The 22,269-nt window shown below is 47.8% G+C and overlaps 1 protein-coding gene across 4 annotated transcripts in view; it reads left to right on the top strand.

The window, feature by feature from the left end:
- Positions 1–22,269, top strand: part of Dennd2a (DENN domain containing 2A) — an 84,763-nt gene that overhangs the window by 20,108 nt on the left and 42,386 nt on the right. For 3 of the 4 annotated variants that reach the window (XM_003475339.5, XM_063250593.1, XM_013158847.3), the window contains 4 exons: positions 5,918–6,019; positions 10,144–10,861; positions 17,342–17,469; positions 17,806–17,927. In XM_003475339.5, the coding sequence (XP_003475387.2) occupies positions 10,293–10,861; positions 17,342–17,469; positions 17,806–17,927 (819 nt within the window). In that variant the 5' untranslated portion in view covers positions 5,918–6,019; positions 10,144–10,292. Of the gene's footprint in view, positions 1–1,503; positions 2,060–5,917; positions 6,020–10,143; positions 10,862–17,341; positions 17,470–17,805; positions 17,928–22,269 lie in introns of those variants that run through there. The other variant, XM_063250594.1, reaches the window with a different exon arrangement.

Below are 22,269 nucleotides of genomic sequence, written 5' to 3'. Positions count from 1 at the left end.
CAGTTTTGAGACTGCAAAGAGTGGAGATTTACTGCTTCTTGTGATGCTGTCAAGCCATTTTTATATTCTCTTGTTCCTTCTCAGCAACCAAGATCTTCTCAGCTATATCTTTGTAGTTCACAGCTTTCCTGGAGCTTCCTTTCTGGCCAAGCTCACAACCTGTTAAACCATCCTGCTGGACTCTTTGCTCTTGATTTTCAATATAGATCTGGCTTAAAGTCCCCAACTGCAGCCACATTACAACATTCATCTGCCTTGAAATTTCTTCTGCTAAATTAATTAGGTCACTACCCTTAATCTCAGGCATAGAGTCTTCCTGGACATGAGCAAAATGCTGACAAACTTTCTTCCAAGCCATGACATACATCATTGAATCCAACAGCCAATGCAGTCCTTCCTAGTAGAAACCTCCCAAACTGGTCTCTACTGGCAGAATTTCTATCAGTCTTCTGGTCTTCTGAGCTCTGGCCGGAATCTCCCTTATAGAACAGCAGAAGGCATTCCAGTTTTACTCTTTGAGGTGACATCTCTGCACTTTTCCAAATGCTTCCCACAAGCCATTCCCAAGACTCTTCTTCCCACAAGCCATTCCCAAGGCTCAGAGCAACACCCCACTTATGGTACCAAATCCTGCCTTAGTTGCTTTTTCTCTGGTTGCTGAGAAATAATACTCAATGCCTCAAATTAAGGAAGGAAAGGTTTATTTAGCTCACAGTTTATAGAGATTTCAGTCTGTAATCACCTGACTTCAAGGCAGCAGGAGACAGCAAAAGCAAAAGCTGGGTGGGGGGGGTGCCTGTTTCCCTTCTTTGTATTATATGCAGGCTGCCTGCCTTGAGTGGGTGTACTGCTCAGGCAGAAGCAGTCACCGGCCACCTCACCTGGCAAGTGAACCTCTGGAAGAGGGTGGAATCTTTGAGTCCCCACGGAGATGCTTCTGTCTTGTTCCAAAGAAAGGAAGAGCGCTCTCTGCTCTGGGGACTGCTAGCTCACCACAGTGGTTCTTGGAGAGCTGGAAACAGCCTGAGGGTGGGTTATAAGCATGTGTGGCTTTTTTCCATAGTAGTGGCTCCTGTGTTTTCTTGGTTCTGCTTCCTTGGTTTCAGTTAACCACAGTCCGAAAGCACAGTATAGAAAATGGGATATTTTCAAAGAGAGAGAGATCATTTTCATCAAACTGCTTTTATAGCATGTTGTTATAATTGTTTTATCATTAGTTGTTGTTACCATGCCTTGGTTTTTTTTCAAGAGTAGGAAGAAAATTGAAAGAAGGGGCTGGGGATTTAGCTCAGCGGCATAAGCGCCTGCCTTGCAAGCAGGCAGTTGTGAGTTCGATCCCTGGTACCGATAAAAACGAAAAAGACAAAAAAAAAGAAGAAGAAAAAGAAAATTGAAAGAAACAAAGCTTCTGTCTATGAGGGACAAGAAGGGTCCCAGAAAGTGGGCTGCCCACCAACCCCGCTTCTCAAGGGTGTTTATTGAGTGAAGTGAGGCGGGTTTGAAGTGGGACAGAACTATAATCAATCAAGCAGATTCCAAGTACTGTTGCTTAGGTGATGCTAATCCAGTGGAAAATTGAAGGATGGGTGCGAGGCAGAGCAAAACTGTGCTTAAGCAGCAAGTATTCAAGGGTGCTCCCTCAGGTGATGTTAAATGGGGGTCCAATAGGGAAACAAGTCACGTAGCAAGCACACAGTGGACAGACAGGGGTGGGGTGAGTTAAGGAGGTTTGATCCTCCACCCTGAGGTGATTGATGTCTGCTTAGAATATCAGTCCCTGCCAGTAATCCTTAGAGGAGGTATGTGGGTGAGTAGTTCTTCTTTTTCTTGAAGTCTGGCCTTTTTCTACCTAGACCTCTGGAGGGCCCAGCCCTGTCTCACTGCCTGTAATATTTCTACCACTATCTGTCATATTCCCCGCTCTAAAGAAGTACCCCTGACTGCTGTGAGAAGGCAAGGGATGAAGAGGATCGAAGTCATCATTAGCACTCAGAGACACTCCACAGAGGGTCGGCCTGAGGCTCTCGATGGGTGCCAGACATTTTCATCTTGGGTAGAGGTACGGCTTGAAGTCTGGAGGAGAAAAGGCTAAAGAAACAATTAAGGGGGGCTGGGGATTTAGTTGGGGGCTGGGGATTTAGCTCAGTGGCATAAGCACCTGCCTTGCAAACAGGCAGTCGTGAGTTCGATCCCCGGTACCGATAAAAAGGAAAAAGACAAAAAAAAAAAAAAAAGAAAAGAAAAGAAACAATTAAGTACACATGTGCCACATAATAAGATCAGCAGAATTATTATGAATATAGTCAACCAAGGTTTCCACCAGGAGACGAAAATAGTGATACAGGGGAATGGAACTCCCAACCTACTAGATGTCTGGAACGAGTCAATGTTCTCCAAAATTGATGAATGAATTTTAGGAACAATGGAGATTAAGAGCTGAATATATTTGTTAAGAGAAAGAAAGCTTTTGTCTGGAAGAGAGACAAGGGGTCCCAAATGGGTTGCCAAAGACTGTCTTTTCTAGGGACTTTTATAGAGCAAAACCACAAGGTGAGCCGGGTTCAGGATGGGGAAAACTTGGAACTCTCAAGGCAGACAGGCATGAGGTGGGATAGAATTATAGTCAACCAGTATGATTAATTGTTCAGATGAAATTGACCAAACTGGGAAGGAATGGGAAAGTGAGTCATGTAGTCAGCAGGCATGCTTAAAGTGCAGGGACTCTGTAGGGGGTTGGGATGGGGACTCCTGGCTTCTTCAAGGTGATCCAGACCTATTTAGAGTATCAGTCCCTGATGTTTATACTTTGTGTGTGTTTTGCCTTGTGTTTTGAGATCTGGCCCTGGCCTGAAGCTGAGGTGTCTGTCTCCTCTAATGTTGCAAGGTACCTGGTCTTTTGTACTGGCTCCTTCAAGGGTCCAACGCTATCTGACTGTAATAGTTCTAACTAACTCAGCTGCCTGTAACAATAGCTTCCATAAAGAGGGTAAGGAGAAGGTCCAGGGAATTTCAGAATCTGACATGTCATTAACTTGTCATCTAATATCTTAAATAACTACTGAGATATTAGCAAAAGGCTCAGGAATGTATATACAGCATGTGGATTTTATAATTGCATAAGTTCCCCCTTGAGCTGCTGCTTAGAATGTCTAATGTCATCCAATTTTCAAGGACAGCTTGCCTTATTAATTTTAGTTCTTCGTTTAGGAGAGAGACCAGCTGCAGTGTCGCTTAAAGCCCACAGATTGTAGTTAGTTAAGGCCTTCATATGTGTCATATAATTCTCTCGGGATCTAGTGGATCCTGGTTCAAGGAGTCTAACCTTTGTTGTTGGTTTTATGTATATGATCACTTGGGGTTTGGCAGCCTCTGGCAAGAATAAACAAATTTTTTAAAAATTAGAGCATGTTCCTGGTACCAAAAAAAGAAAGAAATTAGAGCATGTATAATCAAAGCGTGAGCACTAGAGCTGACAGGTAAGTCTGGAAACTGTTCATAAGGGACTGGAATGGCAATTGTATTTTTTAATAGTATTTAGAAAGGATAAAATATCTCCCCCTGAAGGGAGCTGGGCTTTTAGGGTAAAAAAGTAAGTAAAAGTAATGGGGCCAGGGATTTAGCTCAGTGGTATGGACACTTGCCTGGTAAGCACAAGGTTGGGAGTTCAATCCCCGGTACCAAAAATAAATAAATACACAAAAGGAATGGGTGCAGAGAAAGTCATGTCAGTTGCAGTTTAAGTCACCTTTTGTTTGGTGCCTCCTTCTTAGTGAGATATTGATATAGGGGAAGAAACACCCAAACTACTAGCTGTCTGGTATGAGTTCGTGTTCTCTAAAATCAAAGAATGCATTGTAGAAACAACAGAGGTTAAGAGCAGAATATATTTATTGAGAGAAAGAAAGCCTCTGTCTGGAAGACAACCCTGAGTGGGTTGCCGAGGATCCTGCCTTTTTCCAGGGATTTTTATCAAGCAAAACCACGAGGTGAGATGGGTCCAATGTGGGAAAAAATAGGAACTCACAAGACAGGCAGACATGAGGTGGGACAGAACTATGGTCAACCAGCAAGATTAGGAGCAAAACTGCTCAGGTAAAGTTGATAAAATCAGAATCAAATGGGGGAAAGCAAGTCATAGCATGCGGGCATGCGTATAGAACAGTGACTCTTCCTGCAGGGGGCTGGGATGGTGGCTCCTGGCTCCCTCAGGTAGAATATCTTCCTGATGCTTATTCTTGGGAAGTAAGTATGTGGGTGCATTATCTTTTGTCTTGAGATCTGGCCCACAGCAGAGATATTTTTCTCCCCCACAGTCGCAAGGTATCTGAGAGCCTTCTGCACTGGCTCGTTTGACAGCCCAGCCCTGTCTGACTGCCTGTAATATTTTTTATCTAACTCAGCTGCTTATGACAGTATGACGGCTGGAAGGAAAGCCAGGACTGAAAAGAAGGACAAAGAAGTGTGCCAGTGTTCAGCAATAGATGGGGTTTTCCTCTAAGTCATGATTACACCGGGCTCCTCCACGGAGCTGACAGGTAGAGATGGCAGACTGGCCAGAGGGAGAGAGCAGAGTGCCCCAGGGCCTTCAGTCTCTGCGGGCACCCTGGGAAGGCTCCTCTGAGCTCTGGGGCCTCTGCAGAGTGCAGTCTTACTTCTGCTTCTGCTTCTGGCGCCTTCTGCTTCTCTGGGGGCTACCTTTGCAGTCAGGGCCTCACCTGAGGGGCTCTAAGGCAGTCCCTCCTAAGGTGGCCTCTGGCTTTCCCCATTAGGAGCAGTTAAACCTTGCCGTTCAGCTCTTCTTGGAGCCTCAAGAATCAGACTTAGTCTTTTTTTTTTAAAGGCTGCAACAAAGGTAACTGCTTTTGGGTCTGGCTGTTGGAACTGGCTGTTTCCCTGGCTATCTTCTGTTCTTGTAAAATCACCATTGTGATATTTATTCTCAAATATAAAAGCAGCGTGTAATGTAGATGTCAGTGTTTGATTTAAGGTTAACATTACATCCTGCCAGCCTCGTTTTAGGTCGGAGCAAGTCCTCTAATGATCTCAGTGTACTTATCAGGGTCATCTGAAAATTTTCTACATCTAGCTTGATCTGCTTTAGGTCACTGAGAGAAAGAGACTAATGACGAAATATCAGACGGCTCTTTTTCAACGTGTAAGGGTTGAACATCTTCCAGTGCTTAAACATACACTTCAAGGGAGTTCCCCATGTCTCCATCCAGCGATCTTGGTGGAAGACTTCCAAGTGACACAGGGGCTTGATGTCCAAAATGCTGAGCTTGTGTTCTCCAAAACTGAGGAATGAATTTTAGGCACAGTAGAGTTTGGTAAAAGAATTTATTGAGAAAAAGAAAGCTATCTAAGAGGGCCAGAAGGGGTCCTGGAAAATGGGTTGTCCACTGTGCCTCATTTATAAACTAAACTTCATCGTAGATTCATAGGTATAAGAGAAAAGTTCTATGTAGAGTTCAGTTCCATCTGAGGTTTCAGGCATGGCGGGGGCTGTCCAGGGGAACATGGATTGGGAGGTAAACATGGTTTGGATTTTTGTTTGTGTGTTTATTGGTCTTTTTGACAGTTTTACTATGCAGTTCGGCTGGCCCTGGACTCACTTTGTAGTCCAAGCTGGCCTTGAGCTCTCAGCAATCCTCTTGCCTGGGCCTCCTGAGTGCTGGAATTACCTGTGCCACCATGTCCACTGCTACTGTATTTTCTTACAGTCATTAGTGACCTTGGCTAAGACATATCGAAGGGGCCAGGGGGTCTGAGGCATTGCAGCCCCCTCCTGGGGAAGTGCCTTCCCACCCTCCTCCTCCTCCCAGGTGGGGTCTGTGGATCTGTTGGGATAAATGGTGTGGCTGGGTTTCCCGGGCGAAGCCTGGCTGGTGTGACTCACCCAGTGCATCCTCGTCCCCAGGCCACCCGGAGGTCTTCATAGTGCTGACACGATGACCGTATGCAGGCCTGCCAAGGGCAGCCACAGCCAGACAAGAGACCTGAGGTACAGAGTGGCTGACAGGTAAGACCAGGTCCCTGAGGATGGACAGACTGACCCAGCTTCCGAGTGTCCTTCTGTTCTCTCCACCACCTCTCCTCTTCCTGACCCTACTTCCTTTCAGCTCCAGAGGGGTTATTCTTTTTATTTTGTTTTTTGAGACATGGTCTTACTATGTGGTTCAAGCTGAACTCATTATGTAACCCAGGCTGCCCTTAAACTCATGGTGATCCTCCTGCCTCAGCCTCCCAAGTTGTGGGATAACAGGCATGTTCTGCCATTCCCTGTGTTAAAGCCAGGGGTGTGAGACGAACGATCAGAATCAGGACACAGAATTTATAATATTGTTTTATGATGGTCACTCAGTTTAACACAAGAAAGTACAGGAAATCTATCCACAACACTAAAGACCCAGAATATCCAGCCAAGGGCCTGGATCCCACAGCAATGTCCTACATGAGTCCAGATGAAAACCTAGAGTCCATGACAGTGCCTCCCACAAGTCCAACTGGAGGTCTAGAGCCCACAAGAAGGACTCACACCAGTCTCTTTTACGGATCTGCACTGGGAAGGCCCAGAGGTCAGCGGTGGAAGCTAGAAAGTCTGTGCCAGAGGGTGAAGGAGCTGTGCTGGTAGATTGAGGGTTCAATGCTGGAGCTGAGAAGTCATGCTCAAAACAAAGACCAGGGCTGTCCTGAAAAGCACCACAGCCATCCTCAGTGACACGGAGGCCCCGAGCTCCTCAGATAAGAAGAGTCGAATACATGCCAGGAAGCCAGAATGATGAGTTTCTCCTGGAGATTAAATGGCACATGTCTTCCCCTCTGGAGCCAGGAAGTGAAGCTTGATGTAAGCAGAGCTTCCTCAAGCGAACCACAGACACTCTCACCAACAAGGTCCCGAGCTCCTCTGATGACTCACACTGGGGAAGCTAGTCATGATGCGCTCCTCCAGGAGAACCAAAGGCTCAAACAGCAACACTTAGAGAAACCCACAACACCTCACTCATCTTCTCCATGTCTCTATTTATGCTGGCAACTTTCCTCAGGTGGGACATCTACACTTGGCACCATGCTGACTTAATTCAGCTGGCGTTAAATTGACCACCAGTTTTTAATCCATAACACCTGGTGAGGAGGAATCACTCTCATGGGCCTCCTGTAGCTCATCTATCTGAGATGCTCCCACCTAAGACTTGGAACCTAGGTGGTGAAGAGAAGGCCCGGCTGGTACCCACGTGCTGTCAGAACCCAAGGTGTCCCCACGGTGCCTTCCAGCGGGGATCTGTGTTTGGCTCATCCCTGAGCCTGAGTCTGCAGCCGTTGGTGTCACTGAACGCTGTCAGCTTCCCGTCTTCTGCCCCCAGGAGGAGCCTTTCTTCTGACCTTCTTGCAGTCTGCACGGCAGCTGACAGCCATGAAGCTCTGCACCCAGCCCGGAATCTTTGGGGATGTGGAATTCTGGGGTCAGGAGGTGCCCTGAACACAGCAAGGAAATGCACTTTGTCCTTGGTGACACCCAAACCTTTCGCCACCTCACCCCTAGCTTGAGCTTGGTAAATCCAATGTGGTCTTCCTTTGGCAAACTATTGTTTTTTCCTGGCACGGTTTCCAGCTGGGGCCTGAGCGACAATGAAGTCACTCCAGGTGTTTGGGCTCTCAAGCGAGGCTGTGGCAATTCCAGTGGCACCAGCTGCCATCTGTTGATAGAAAGGGTTGTCATGCAGGCCACACTTCGGACAACGGTCACCTCGGCCTCTGCACTCTGAAAGTTCCAGTTTAGAGAAGATGAGAGGGCTCTTGTTTGAGTAAATAAGAAAGGAGAGAAGTCCACATCGCTGTTGTAAACCCAGATATCGAGTTCAGTCATCCAAGTATTGTAATCCTCTTTCTAATTTTCCTCACAATCCAAAAAGTTGTATTTGTAATCCCATTGAAACGTTATTGGAATCCCAGCAAGTTAATTCCAATCTACTACCACCATTACAATCCTCGGCGAGAGTAAAGACATGTTCCAAGTTAAGGGTAGCCAACGGGTCCTAAGTCCAATCCCCATGAGGACATGCGGACAAAGGCCTTGATCCTAGGCCTCTCCCAGAATTTATTATCTTGTGAAGAAGAGGGGTGGCTCAGGGATGAGTGACAGTGAGGATGGTGGGAATTATGTGAATAACTTGAGCTGGCTGGCCAGGTGCAAGATTGGCATCTCTGTAAATTGTAGAGATAAAGATAAAGAAGGATCAATTTACATAATCCAATTAAGGTAGCAGTGGAAGTGTCTTGGGGGGCTATTCGGTTTCTGATATGCAGACTCTTGTGCAGTAGGGAGTCATAGCCTCATCTTGAGGCTCTACCCAGTTGACATTCCCGGAGATATTTGCTCTAACATCTTGCGTGTTCATATCCTGTACATATCTGTATTGTACAGAGAACACTGTGCGAGGAAATGCACTGTCTGTGGCTATAGATATTGCATATTAGCACCTCAGCTAACCTTATTTGCAATGCTCAAATGAAGAGAAGGAAATACCCTAGCCAGCCTTTTATGTATCAGTATAAGGAAATGAGTCTCCAAATATTCAAAGTCACAATAATTGTTTTGGATTCAAAGGGAGTCACCAGAGTTGTCTCCCACATCTCTCTGAATCAAAAGCCCATGTATTTATCTGCTGTGCATCATTGCCTCCTGACACAGGACGTCTGTCATCACTGTCCCCAAGCACGCACAAGCTGGGACGTCTGTCCAGTTTACATCTTGCTTCTGGCACCCCGAGAGCAGGGATCATGAATTCTGCCTATTGAACCTTCAAGAAAACAACCACAGACAGATTGTGATTCTGACTAAAATCTAAGTCATGCTCATGGCACCCGTGGTGGCAGGACAGCTCTGCAGACCTCTTTTAAACGCTCCGCTGTGAATCCTAGTGGTTTATTTAAGTGAGGAAGTTATTTGAATAAGTTGATAGCCATGGAAAATGTGTTCACAAGTAAAAAGTGTGTTTGCATTTTCACAAGTTCCTAATTTATGCTGTAAAATCAAAAACAGCAACATAATTAGTGTGCCAATGTCTCCACGATGGGGAAGCCTTTACATAAACAGCCATTAAGTCTCTGGGTGGGAAAGCTGTAGTCACAGTGTGCATGAAATTGCTAATTATCCATCTCTCGCTGTGCATCTTGCTGGGACTTCAGAATCCCTACAGTCACGCCTCTATCTGTATTTAGAAACCATCCCCCACCCTGAGGGGTTGTTCTGTGTGTGTGTGTGCACACTAATCTCACACATCTGAAGTGGCTGATGGCCGGGCACAGTGGCACACACCTGTAATCCCAGCACTCGAGGTTGAGGCAGGAGGATTGCCCTGATTTTGAGGCCAGTGTGGACTACATAAGTGAGCTCAAGGCCAGCCTGAACTGCATAGTGAGATCCTGTCTCAAAACAAAGAAACAAAAAAGTCACTGGGCTCATGTGGAACTGAGAGGGTGGTACATACTTTAAAGCTCTGAGTTTAGGAGGCTGAGGCAGGAGGATCCCTGTGAGTTCAAGGCCAACCTGGGCTAAAAAAAGAAGAAAAAACACAAAATAATTTCTAGGGTTGGAGGTTGCTCAGCAGCAGAGTGTTTGCCTAGCATGGTGATTGAACCCAGGGCCTTGCACACAAAAGGCAAGGATTCTACCACTGAGCTACACCCTCAGGCTTTTTTTTTTTTTTTTTTTTTCTTTTTGAGGCAGGGTCTCCCTATGCAGTTCAGGCTGACCTTGAGCTCACTTCGTAGCCTAGGCTGGTCTCAAACTCGAAAGGATCCTCCTGCCTCAGCCTCCCAAGTGCTGGGATTCCAGGCCTGAACCACCATGCCCGGCTCCCGCAGCCTCTTTAGATGCGCAGCAGAGAGGAAAGCTGCAGTTTAGTGGACTTCACTTGCCCATGTCACACCCCCGTCAAGGCTGGACTTGGGATCAGACCCACCTCTACTGGACTCCACAGTCCGGTTGTGCCCTTCCTACCACCGTGCTCTTCCGCAGGAAAAACAAAAAGCTTTTTTTTTTTTTTTTTGCCGCGGCCAGTGTCTGAGATGCACAGCTAGCGCGTACTATTCCCATCCCTATCGGTGAATCTCCACCAGCAGCCCTGTCTCTTTCTGGTGCAGGGCGAAGGTGCAAGGTGCCGAGGCCGCCCCTGGAAGGCAGCGGTGCGGGCCCCTGGCCCCGTTCTGGGAGTCCACCCGGAGTCGCCCCTCGGCGGGAGCCCCCAGGACTGCATCCCCGTCTAGACCTGGTGCTGGAGGCGGCGCTGGATATGCGGGGCTCCGGCCGGGCGACTGCAGGTCTGGCCGCCCGGGAGGCTGGCAGGAAGCCGTGGGGAGCCCGGCCCGAGCCCCCCAGCATTAAGGACAAGATCTGGCAGTGGGAGGGCAAGAAGAGCGCGGGCACGCAGGAGGAGCCCCGCGCCCCGCCAGCGGAGGAGGCCGAGGCACCGGAGCAGCGGGGCCGCAGCGCGGGCAGAGCCGGGGTGCGCGGGCCGGGGCTCACCTGGCCGGGCCCCGACCCCCGCACGGTGCTGACCCAGGTGCAGAGGCTGGAGCGGGCCCTGCAGGACGGCTCGGCGGGCCTGGACCCACAGCCGCCCGGGACCTGCTACTCGGCCCCCGCCCTGCCTGGCAAGGCGCCGCGCAGCCCCCCGCCCAAGCCCCGCAGGACCTTTGAGCACGCGGGGGACACGGCCGGGAGTCCGGGCCTCAGGAAGCAGAGGGGACGCCACCCGCCGCTGCCACCCCTGCCGCCACTGCCCCTGCCCGCGTCCCCGCCGCCCGCAGCCCTGTGCAGAAGGCGAGGGCCAGCGAGGCCCCGGCCCAGCACTGACCACAGGTAGGTGTGGCCACGTGGTGGCCTAGTGTCTGTGGGTTTAGCTCAGGCGTCTGCTACAACCCCCAGCCCACACGCGCACACACACACTGGGATTTGAACGCTGGGCTCCCTGCCACTGAGCTATATACCCCCACCTCTTTTTATTGGTCATTTTCAGACAGTCTGGCTTTAGCTAAGACAGGACTCAAACTAGTAACCATCCTGCCTCAGCCTCCCTCAGGGCTGAAATTACAGAACGTAGCAGGAGGGCTGTTCGTGGGTTAACCTGGAAATATTGAAACGTGTTTTGTGTTTGTTCTTAGCCCTCAAAAAAGGGTTTGCATTAAAGTAATTATTCTTTGGCTGTGATAAGGACAGTGGGATAGTAAACAGGAGGGAAGAGCTAGTGGGAAAGGAGCTGTCCACTCACTGCAGGTCCAGCTGCCCCCTCGGGCTTGGCTCTCTCCCAGCCTTTGGGTGGTTTCCTTGGTGTGGGGTCTGGACAGCATCTTGAAGGTCTCACCTGGGCTGTCACCTTCTGTCTGTGTGACCTTGAACAAGTTACAAGAGGTCGAAACACATAGCGGGATTTACATTCAAGATGTCACTGCGGTAAGGAGCACTGTTCCCACGTCACCTATCCGGGCTTGGGCCACCTTCCCTCAAGGCCCCTGGCAGCCTCTACCTGGGTAAACCAACTGCTGACTCTGTCTTTTCTTAAGCAGTGCCTCGGGGTTTGAGGACAGCTGTTGACCGGCACCATCTAGACACTGTCTCCTTGAGGCTTCTGGGTCGCCAGCTCCCTGCTAGGCTGCTCTGGTGCCTGTTCCCTTCTCCTGTCCCATGTGTGGAGATCACACCCTTGCCCACTCCGGGCCAGGATCAGACCAGGGACTTTCCTCCTTCCCTCCACTCGCCCCTACAGCACCCTACCTGTCCGTGGTTTGAAATGTTGGTTTCGAGCCTGGGATCCCCTAAGTTAGGTCTCCAGTGGGACTCCTCACCCCCACACCTGAACTCGGCATCCTAACACCAGCCACCACCACCAGAACTGCTACCTTCTTATTAGATGGTGCCGTTCTTCATTGGTCACTTCCGCCAGGGAGTCAGGGACCTCTCTGAGTCCTTCTTCACAAGTGTCCATCTACTGTACTTTGTCAGCAAGATCTTCCATTCTAATGTTTTAAAATTTCATCCATGCTAGGTATGGTCCCTGCCTGTGGGAGGCTGAGGCAGGCGGATTTCCAGGAGTTTGAAGCCAGCCAAGGCCACATAGTGAGTTTGAGGCCAACTGGGACTACATGGCAAGACTTTGTCTCAAAAGACAAAATAAAACATGCTGGGGTTTGGCTCAGCGGCACAAGCACCTGCCTGCTGAGCATGAGGTCACGAGTTCAATCCTGGTAGCAAAAAAGAGAAAAGAAATGGGAAGAATTAAATCCTGGTGCTAATACTGAGGGGCAGCCTGATCTTACCTTAATATTACTTGTAATGCTCCTGGGGTTTCACTCTCACTGGGTCTCCCTTGGGCTGTATTTTTACCTTGTCAGGATGGATATATAGATGGATAAATAAGTAGGAGTTTTGAAAAACATCAAATGTTTGATTTTGTCAAAGCAACTTTAGATGTTCCAATGATTTTTTTTCCCCTTTGGTTCATTAATAGTAAACTTATTTCTTTATTGTGCCCAGAGCCTCATGCATGCTAGGCATGCACTCTACTACACAGCCCAGCCCTGAATTTGTATCTTAGTATATCTTAAGTTTGGGGGATAAACCCCCATTCAGGCCTGGTCGTTGTCATCATCATTATTTTGCAGTACTAGAAATTGAACCCAGGGCCTTTGCACTGAGCTACACCCCCAACCCTTTAAAAAATTTGTTTTGTTTTAGATTTTTGAGCCTCGCTCTGTAGTTCAGTCTGGCCTTGAACTCTGTATGTAGCACAAGCTGGCCTGGAAACTCTCAGCAACCTTCCTGCCTCAGCCTCCTGAGTGTTGGCATTACAGGTGTACTTGGCTCCTTAAAATTGTTTTTATTTTGAAATGAGGTCTTTAACATACAATCAAATTCCATTTGCTGACATTCCAATATTTTGTACCAACTATTTCTTAAATGAGACTGGTCTGTTCTTGGCTTTAGTTTGTTTAATTTTGTTTTTGAGACAGGGTCTCATTTTGTAGTTCAGGCCATGTTCATGGCAATCTTCTTGCCTCAGCCTCCTAAGTGTTGGTATTACAAGTATGCACCACCACACCCAGCCTATTCCTGGCGTTTATTGCATTGTCTTTATCAGGCTGTACTACTAGTGTTATATGAGGTCTGTGGAAGAATTTTGAAACTTCTTTTTTAGGTTTGGAGAATGTTGGGGGGTTGGGGAGCTGGATTTGGTGCTGGGATTTGAACTCAGGGCTTACATATGCTAAGCTCACACTCACTGCTGAGCTACAACCCTGGCCCTCCTGCTCTGGTTGGTGTGTGAGAGACGCTAAGGAATAAATCCAGGGTGGCTCTACCATTAAACTACACCCAGCCCTTTTTAAATTGCATTTTTTTTAATCTGTACTGAGAATCGAACTCACGACCACCTGCTTGCAAGGCAGGTGCTTATGCTGCTGAGCTAAATCCCCAGCCCTTAAATTGCATTTTGAGACAGGGTCTTGCTAAATTGCTCAGGGCAGCCTCAACTTTCTACCCTCCTGTCTCAACCTCATGAGCACATTGAATTATAGATGTGCACAGCCACAACCTCTTCCAATTTATCTTTTTTTTTTTTTTTTGTCTTTTTCCTTTTTATTGGTACCGGCGATCGAACTCACGATTGCCTGCTTGTAAGGCAGGTGCTTATGCCGCTGAGCTAAATCCCCAGCCCCACCTCTTCCAATTTAAATCCTTTCCCAAACTGGTGCTAGAGCCCACGTTCCCTAATAGTTTGTTGTTTGTATTGTTTTTTTTTTTTTTTTTACCAGGAATCAAACTCACAACCTTGTGCTTGCCAGGCAGACACTGCCGCTGAGCTACATCCCCAGCCCCTAGTAATCTTTTAAACTTTTAAAATTTTTATTAGTACATGTTTCAGCATACAGCGATTGTCTTCCTCATGGGCACCTCTGACTTTCCCCTCCTTACCCTCCGCTTATAGCCTGCGACTTGGGTGCTCCTGGCCTATGACTTCTGAGTCAGCCCTGCCAGGCTGCACTAGGCTGCTCCTCCCAAGATGCCCCTGCCCCAGGGCCCACTGGCTCTGGTTTCTGGAACCTTTCATCTGTGCCTTTGCTGGGCAGAAGAGCCACCTGGTGATGGGCTCTTCCTGTTACCTTGTGTCTCTCTCTGCTGCTTCCGGTCCTCCAGCATCTTCTTTATAACCAGCTACAGTTACTTGGTTTCAGACCAAAGATGAAGTTTTTCTTGGCCAGTTTGAATATGGTTGCATCCACTGTATTTTTAAGTTTTTTTTTTTTTGGCTTTAGGTTTTTCATTTTGTTTAAAATAGTACAGTGGAGGCGACTAGCATAAGATGTTCACTTTCTTCCCTTAAAAAAGTAACCCATGCACTTTATTGGGTTACTGGCTCTTAAGGAAAAAAAAAGCTGGACCATCGATTTACTGTTCTCCCTAATCCTCGGAGGTCAGAAGTCAGGGCCAGGGCTGCAGAAGGAGGTGACTGAGGCCTGGGGACGTCAAAGGGGTGACCTCAGCTGAAGTCTCCAGTTTCTTCTCATCACTTGGTATACCCGGAGCCTGACAGAGGGTTCAGGTCTTTGTCTTCAGAAAATGTATTTTCCTTTTGCTTTGCTTTTCTCTTCCTAATTTTCCCTCTCCTTCTTCTCTTCTCTCTCCCTCTTTCTTCCCTTTCTTTGCCCTTCTTTCTTTATTCCTCTAAATCCCCAGGAAATGAAATGCAAAGACTTTCTGCCTTCAATCCTGAAATGCAAACTGAGAAGCCCTCCTGTCAGGAAATTCAAAAGATGAAGCACCTGCGGCAGCAGTCCCGGGTTCTGTGTTTTATGGAGCACATAATAACTTTGGCAAGAATGCCCGATGGCCAGCATTTAACAAGAGAAGTTAGAATTCTCGGAGTGCAGGCAGCATCCTAAGTTCCGTGCATCTGTGTACTCCAAATGTTTTAACTTGAATCTCAGGGTTCTGGCTTAAGCATAAGTTGAGCACGTGACTGACTGTTGAGGTCTTTATGAAACCAAATAACTACGTTGGCCAAAATTTCAACTTTTCCGCTGATTGTTTTGGCATGGTGTAGATGCAGCTTTTTCTTGGAGGGTTAGTGGAAGGCTTGCAAAACTTTTGGAGGCCATAAAACCTCGGTCATTCTGTGGCCGCCAAGTCACATCAGGAGGTACTTGGTCCCCTCGCTTCCCTATCATAGACCAGTAGTTTCCCTGCAGCACACACATCTAGTCCTTGGCCACATTGGTCATCGGCTGACTTCCGGTCATGCTGTCATGTCTCTTGTCGCTGTGAGATGGTGCAGTTTGTGCAGACAGCCTGTTACCAGGGCTGAGACCCGAATGTTCAGTCTTCAGAGGAACAAATTGCTGATTAATTCGAAGTTGACAGCAAAAGTAACTTTGAAGGCTTCTGAGAAACTTCCATTAGCAAGATAGTTTATTTCAGTAGTGGTTGCATTAGAAATAATGCCACCCCTCCCAACCCTCTGCTTATAGCTGTGGTTGTCAGTCTAAGGTTGGGTCTCCGTATTGTTAAGAGTCATTGTCTTATTGCCGGGTATAATCCCAGCGCTCAGAAGCCTGAAGCGGGAGGATCCCCAAGAGGTCAAGGCTGGTCTGGGCTACAGAGTGAATTCAAGACCAGACTAGACTGCTTAGTGAAACCCTCACTCAAACAAACAAACAAACAAAACAAAGAGTAATTATCATGTGTTATTTGTCATTGGGAGATGGAAATCATTTTTTATTTTGGATACCAACTTAGTAGACAGAGATAGTTTCGTTGTTGTTTGATCCATTTTATTTCAAAGAGAAAAAACTAAAACAAAATTTCAGAACACATGATCGGGGGCAACCATGGTACATACATTTGCATGGAGAGGAATTTTTTTTGTTTTCTAACATTTCTTTTCTCTTTTTGGCAGGTCTAGAGTTTGAACTCAGGGTTTTTGTGCATGCCAGGGGACGCACTCTACCACTGATCTACATCCCTGGCCTCTCATTTATTTATTTATTTTTTTTTTTTTCAGTCTTCAAATGCCTTTTATTGGAAGGCCATGCTTTCCCTTCATTTGTTATTACTGTACAGTTACTTTTGTGAAAACACTGCCTGCATTGTCTAGTACAAATAACCTAAAAATTATTTGAGGAATGTAGAGAAATATCCAACTTTAATAGTGAAAAAGTAAAGTGCAGTCATTTCTGCATATTTCTGCATTTCCCATGTTTTTTTTTTTTTTTTTTTTGTTGTTGTTGTAGTTGTTTTTGTTGTTGTAGTTGTTTTTGGCTTTTTTGTACCAGGGATTGAACTCACAACCTTGCGCTTTCGAGACAGATGCTTATGCTGCTGAGCTAAATCCCTGGCCTTCCCTCTGTTCCTTAAATAATTGTCTTGTCAGCCAGGCATAGTGGCTCACGCCTGTAATCCCAGCACTTGGGAGGCTAAGGTGGGAGGATGGTTGCGAGTTCGAGACCAGCCAGGGCCACAAAGTGAGCTCAAGGCCAGCCTGAACTGCATAGCGAGACCTTGTCTCAAAAAAAGACCAAAAAAAAAAACGGTCTTGTCTGATAACACGCAATATAAAGCTCAAGTATGAAAAACAGACATTTACATGTATTTCTGTTCCAAGCCTCTGTGTAGCCTCTGCTGTGCAGTGTGGCTGGACTCTGGGGCCAGTGGGCCGTGAGGGAGGGCTGCCAGTGGTCACTCAGGATGGATGGGCATAGAGAGACTGCAGCTGGCAGTCCTGGGAAGTCAAGTGCTTTCTGACCCACTTGAACAGTGTATAGTGTTACACATGAGAATTTTGTAATGAATAAGATAGACAGAGACCCTGCCCTGAGTGAATTTAGGCTAGCAGTGGTTCGAAGTCACATAGTCACAGCTGTGCCAGCGGCCTCTCCTCTCTTCTCTTTTTCTCTTTCATTATTAGGGATTAACCAAGGCTTATGTACCTTTTCTGTTCTGTTTTTTCTGGTTTTTGGTTTTGTTGTTGTTGTTTTATTTATATGTTGAGACAGGGTCTTGCTATGTGGTTCAAGCTACCTTGAACTCTCCATGCAGTCCAGGATGGCCTCAAACTCGTGATCCTTCTGCCTCAACCTCCCAAGCTCTGGAATTACAGGCGTGCGCCACCATGCCTGGCTGAAGCATAGATATTGACACTTTTTACAAAAAATGGAATTGATTTCAGTAATAGAAATGTTTCTAAGAAGGACATTTAGGGAGGGATGTAGTATGTGTATTTATGGATTCTTTGCGCTGGCTGCAGCTGACTCCAGTTCCTGGTTCTTTCTTCCGTCTTGCCTGACGCAGGAAGTCCTATGAGTTCGAAGACCTGCTGCAGCCCTCCTCGGAGAGCAGCAGGGTGGACTGGTATGCACAGACTCGGCTGGGCCACACGCGCACTCTCTCGGAGGAGAATGTGTATGAGGACATTCTGGGTAAGTGACCTGCTGAGGTCACTTGTTGGTCTTGGAGGCCAGGGTGCCACGCAGCAGCTATCTCTGTTGGGATGTGAGCCTTCCCCGAATACTTCCCTGTGGCCGAGACCAGGACCCAGAGTGGCTAAGCCCTGGGAGGAGTTGATCCTCCATGGTGATCCTCAGGGGACAGAGTTAGCCCAGTGAGAAACAGGGTCTGTCAGTAAGAGGAAGGGTGACGGACAGCAAAACGGCAGAAATCCTGCCAGGACCAGCACAGGAGATGCTAAGGTGCTGGCCTCAGTGTCCCCAGAAGGAGAACCTCCCCGCTTTCTCACCCGCTGTGTTGGGCTACAGATCCCCCCCTGAAGGAGAACCCGTACGAGGACATCGAGCTGCATGGCCGCTGCCTGGGCAGGAAGTGCGTCTTGACCTCCCCTGCTTCTCCCACCTCCTCCATCCCTGACACGCCCACCAAGGTAAGAGCTCCTGGAGCACTGGCAGGAGAGGGTCCCAAGTGGGTGGCCCTAAGCACTCAGGGCTTCGGGTCACCCTCACGGCTGCCTTCTGGAACCCTCTGCCTCACAGAGCCCCCCAAAATGCCTGCAGGTTTCCAGCCCAGGCCCTCCTCTGACTTGGTAAATAATTGTGGTACATGACTGTGATGCCAGCTACTGAGAAGGCTGAGGCAGGAGAACTGTGCCTTTGAGGCCACTCTGGGCAACTTGGTGAGAACCTGTCTCAAAATAAAAAGTAGGACTGTTGAGAAGACAAGTCCTAACTAGGACAGACAGAAATACAGACTGACAAGCAGCCTGTAGAATAGTATTTTTATAACATGTTACCATTTGTGGGTTTTAAATGAACAAATACATGTACCCAGAAGCGTGTGTGTATATAAGAATCGCTCTGTTATGGGGACCAAAGGATGCATACACAGGTGCCAACATGGCATTGCCTGGGATCTGAGACCATAAAACTGATGACTACCTTTTCTGTAGCATACCCTTTTGAGGCTTTGAGAATTTTTTTTATCATAAGTGACATTATTATATCCATGTATGTAGGAATAATTTCAACTGATTGTTTATGGAGAGAGCTCATGTCTTTTTTCTTTTTCTTTTTCTTTTTTTTTGAGCCAGGGTTTTACTATACAGTTCAGGCTGGCCTTGAACTTGCAGTGATCCTCCTGCCTCAGCCTCCTAAGTGCTAGGATTACAGGTGTGCACCACCATACCCAGCTAGCTTTAGCTTGACATCAAAGTTAACGCCAAGCACCCCTTACCACCTGATCTCTCACAGTCCACCTGTGGACCCTCCCACAGCCCAGAGCCTCCATGTGCCCCCTGGTGTTATTGACCCAGAATCCACAAACTTCCCCTAACCTGCCAAGAAGTGAATATTTAGGCCATGTGGTCTCTGTCCTAACTGCCCACCACTGCTGCCGTAGTGTGCAATAGCCATAGACAGTCTGTAGACAGATGACCATTGCTGTGTTGCAATAAAACATCATGGATGGGCACTCAGGTGTGAACTTTGCCATTTTCACTTGTCATGGAGTACTATTTATGTTTTCAACTATTTTAAGACTGTAAAATCAAGCCAAATGCGGTGTGCATGCTTATAATCCTAGCACTGCGGGAGAACAGGCAGAAGGATTGCAAGTTTGAGCCTAGCCTGGGCTGCTTCGCAACTCAGCAAAACTCTGTCTCGAAATTAAAAATTTTAGAAGAGGTAATGGAGCAGGGGATATAACCTAATGCAAAGGCCTGGATTCAAACCCCACTACTACTGCTACTACAAAAAAATCTAACGGCAGATCAGATGTGGTTCATAGGCGATCATTTGCCGACCCCTGTACTAATTTGGTTTTGTACCAGGCCTTGTTCGTCACCTGGACCACTGCCCCCATCCTAAGGGCCAGCTCCATGAGGCCCCTTTATTAGGCTTCCAGCTGTAGGACCCCGCTCCTCTGACTGCCTGTAAATTCAGGCATTCATCTCACACTGAACTCAAAATTCCACTGGGACATCTCTTGCACTGATGATGTTAATGCCATTTAAGTCATGTCATGTGTCCTAAAAACATTTCCTAATGGTTGGCGATGTAGCTCACTGGTAGAGCCTAGCAGCATATGTGTAGACAGTCCATGGATGCGTTTCTGGTCTGAGAGCCGCACCATCCTGAGGCTCAGCGTCTATGCCCTGGGGAGAGGGAGCTTCCTGCTGCCGTCTGGCAGACCCACTCCAGGGGCTGCAACACCTGCCCAAGTTTATCAGCCGTCCTTTTCCTCTCGCATGGCAGAAAGTATGGTCATGAGTAGTCTGTGACAGCCAACGGTTAACACTGCCTTGGAGATATTGTTTCTATTTTCTTTTTTTTTTTTTTTTTTTTAAGACTAGTCAAGTGCAGTAGTGAGAAGGGGGGAAAGAGTAGAACAAGGAGTTCAATCTGTACTGACTGTGAACAATCAATTGAGATAACTCACTACCTTCGGACCAGCCTATTGTTTCTATTTTCATTGGAATATAGCTACCTTCGACATGTAGGGACCAAGCATGGTGGTACACACCTGAGATCCTGCACTCAGGAGACTGAAGCAGGAGGATTACTGTGAGTTCAAGGCCAGCCTGGAATACATAGTGAGACCCTGTCTCAAACAAACAAAAGACCATTTAGGAAATCCTTCATTTCCTGTATAGTGGGTAAAACCAAGTTGGACAAAGACAGAAAGATGTGACACTGATTTTGCCGCCTTGTGTCCTGTCCCAGTCCCCACTTCACATATGCAGTAAACAGTGTGACTTCTTACAGACGTGAAGAACACCCGCCCAGGGTGGCACTGCATTGGGCTGAGCACCCTCTTCCTCCTGTGCCTGCCAGGGGGAGAAAGCTAGAGCCTCTGCCACCACAAGAGGCGAGCCTGGTCAGTGGCCAGGCTGTCCAGGCGCAGTGCCCACAGAGGACAGGGCTCGTGTCTGATCACCACTGATCCTTGCAAGCTGTGCAGGGCTGTGCACGTCATCTGCAGGGCATTGTCAGCGCTCATTCCTCTGCTCACCCACATCTGGGTGTCTGGTTGCGCCCCCGGGCTGGGGGACAGCTGCAGGCCTCACCAGTTCCTCCATTTAGCTCCGCAGATATTCACGAAGCATCTGCCACATCTGGGCTGCATCTGGACCTTAGGAGTAGCCAAGGCAGACCCACCTCTGCCAGCTGCCCCTGGGTCACCCGTGTCGCTAGCTCCTGTGTGTGCCCGGGGGTGGGGGTGGGCGTGGGGTGGGAGAGCACTCTTGGGAAGGAGCAGTGTGCAGCTGGGCCTGTAGACAGGAAACAAGCACCTGAGAAGGACTCTGCTTTCCTCCTCACCCCACCCCCATACCGAGTACGGCAGGAACTATTATGTTACAGGAAACCTGGGCTACGGTGGCACAGTCTTTGCATGTATTTATGCCATTTGGACGAGAAGGTTGAGCCAGAGCGTGAAACTGAGGCATCTGCCTCCCAGGAGGTGCGGAGCTTCTCTGCCACTCACAGTCCCCACCCCCTGGGCTCAGACCAGGACGCTGGTCCGCCTGACCTTTGGGGCACTGGAGATAGTTAAGGTGCCTGTTGCATCAATACCTGTAACATTAGGGAGACTGTATTGGTGACAGAGCTGCAGGGGATGAGACACAGCGGCTGACACTCTGCATGCTGTTTCTTTACCTCTTGAAATTTTTATTAGCACGTATTTGCACACCACAGGACTACACTCCTCTCAGGGAGTGGGGATTCCTGCATAGCGCATCTGAATTCTTACATCCCTCCTCCCCTCTCTGCTTCTCTTGGTCCCCCTTCCCTTTTGCAGGAGTACGCATGGTGGCGTGCGCCCTCTAGAGGCTCAAAAGTCAGACGCTTGTCAGGACTGCAGTCTGAAAAACTGCCTTCTGGTTCTATAGTAACTTTCCTTTCACACTACAGTTAGAATTTGGAAAACTACTGCTGTTTAAGATTGTTATGAATAAAGTTTTATTAGAACCACCATGCTCAGCCCTTTATATAGCACCATAAAGGGCAGGTACAGTGGCACAGCCGAGTAGTTGCAACAGACAGGATGTGGCTACAAAACTTTAAATACTGTCACCACTGGAGATCCAGCCCACACGTAGCCTCTGTGAATCCTCCTGCCATGCTTTATCCTGGGGAGGGGCTGTCTTGCGATTCCTTATTTATTTTTGGTCTTCTTAGATCTTTTCATGGGTTGTGTCTCCTATGAACAAACAGTAAATCTCTAAAGAGAACAGATACCTACCATTTGCCAGCGATTTGATGGGAGATCTCAGTGAACTGAAAGAATTAGGGGCATTTCCCTGAACTGCATGCTTGATGGCCTTGAAGAAGACTTGCCCAAGGTTAGGGGTATATGCAAGGCTAGAACACAAGGCCCTGGCTTCAGCCCCAGAACTGCAGGAAGGAAGAAGGTCTGCTCTTGCTCCTCCTTTCTGTGGTGTGCGATTAGATGTCCATAGTAAGCAACTGGGTCAGTTCCTCCATATGAAGCAATTTATTGCTCCTTGTAGATGCATGATAAAAACGAGTTGGCCATCTGAGAGACTGGGAGACTGTATTCCTAGAAGTCTCCGGGAAGAATATGTTCTGCAGTTATAACTACACACTGTCTGAACTAAGCAAGAATGGAGAGCTCATTGGAACAAAACAGGCCTAGCTTATGAGGGCTTAAAATATGACCAATACACCTTGGAAAGCTTTCTTTCTTCCTTCAATTCTTCTCTATCTTTTTTCAGCGCTGTGAATGGTAGATGAACATCCTAACACTGA

The sequence above is a fragment of the Cavia porcellus genome, unplaced genomic scaffold (assembly GCF_034190915.1).
Source record: "Cavia porcellus strain 051 isolate PalLab524CR breed Dunkin Hartley unplaced genomic scaffold, mCavPor4.1 scaffold_6, whole genome shotgun sequence".
Classification (NCBI taxonomy): Eukaryota; Metazoa; Chordata; class Mammalia; order Rodentia; family Caviidae; genus Cavia; species Cavia porcellus.
Note: the sequence above shows the minus strand (reverse complement) of the source record. Positions and strands in the feature narration are given on the sequence as shown.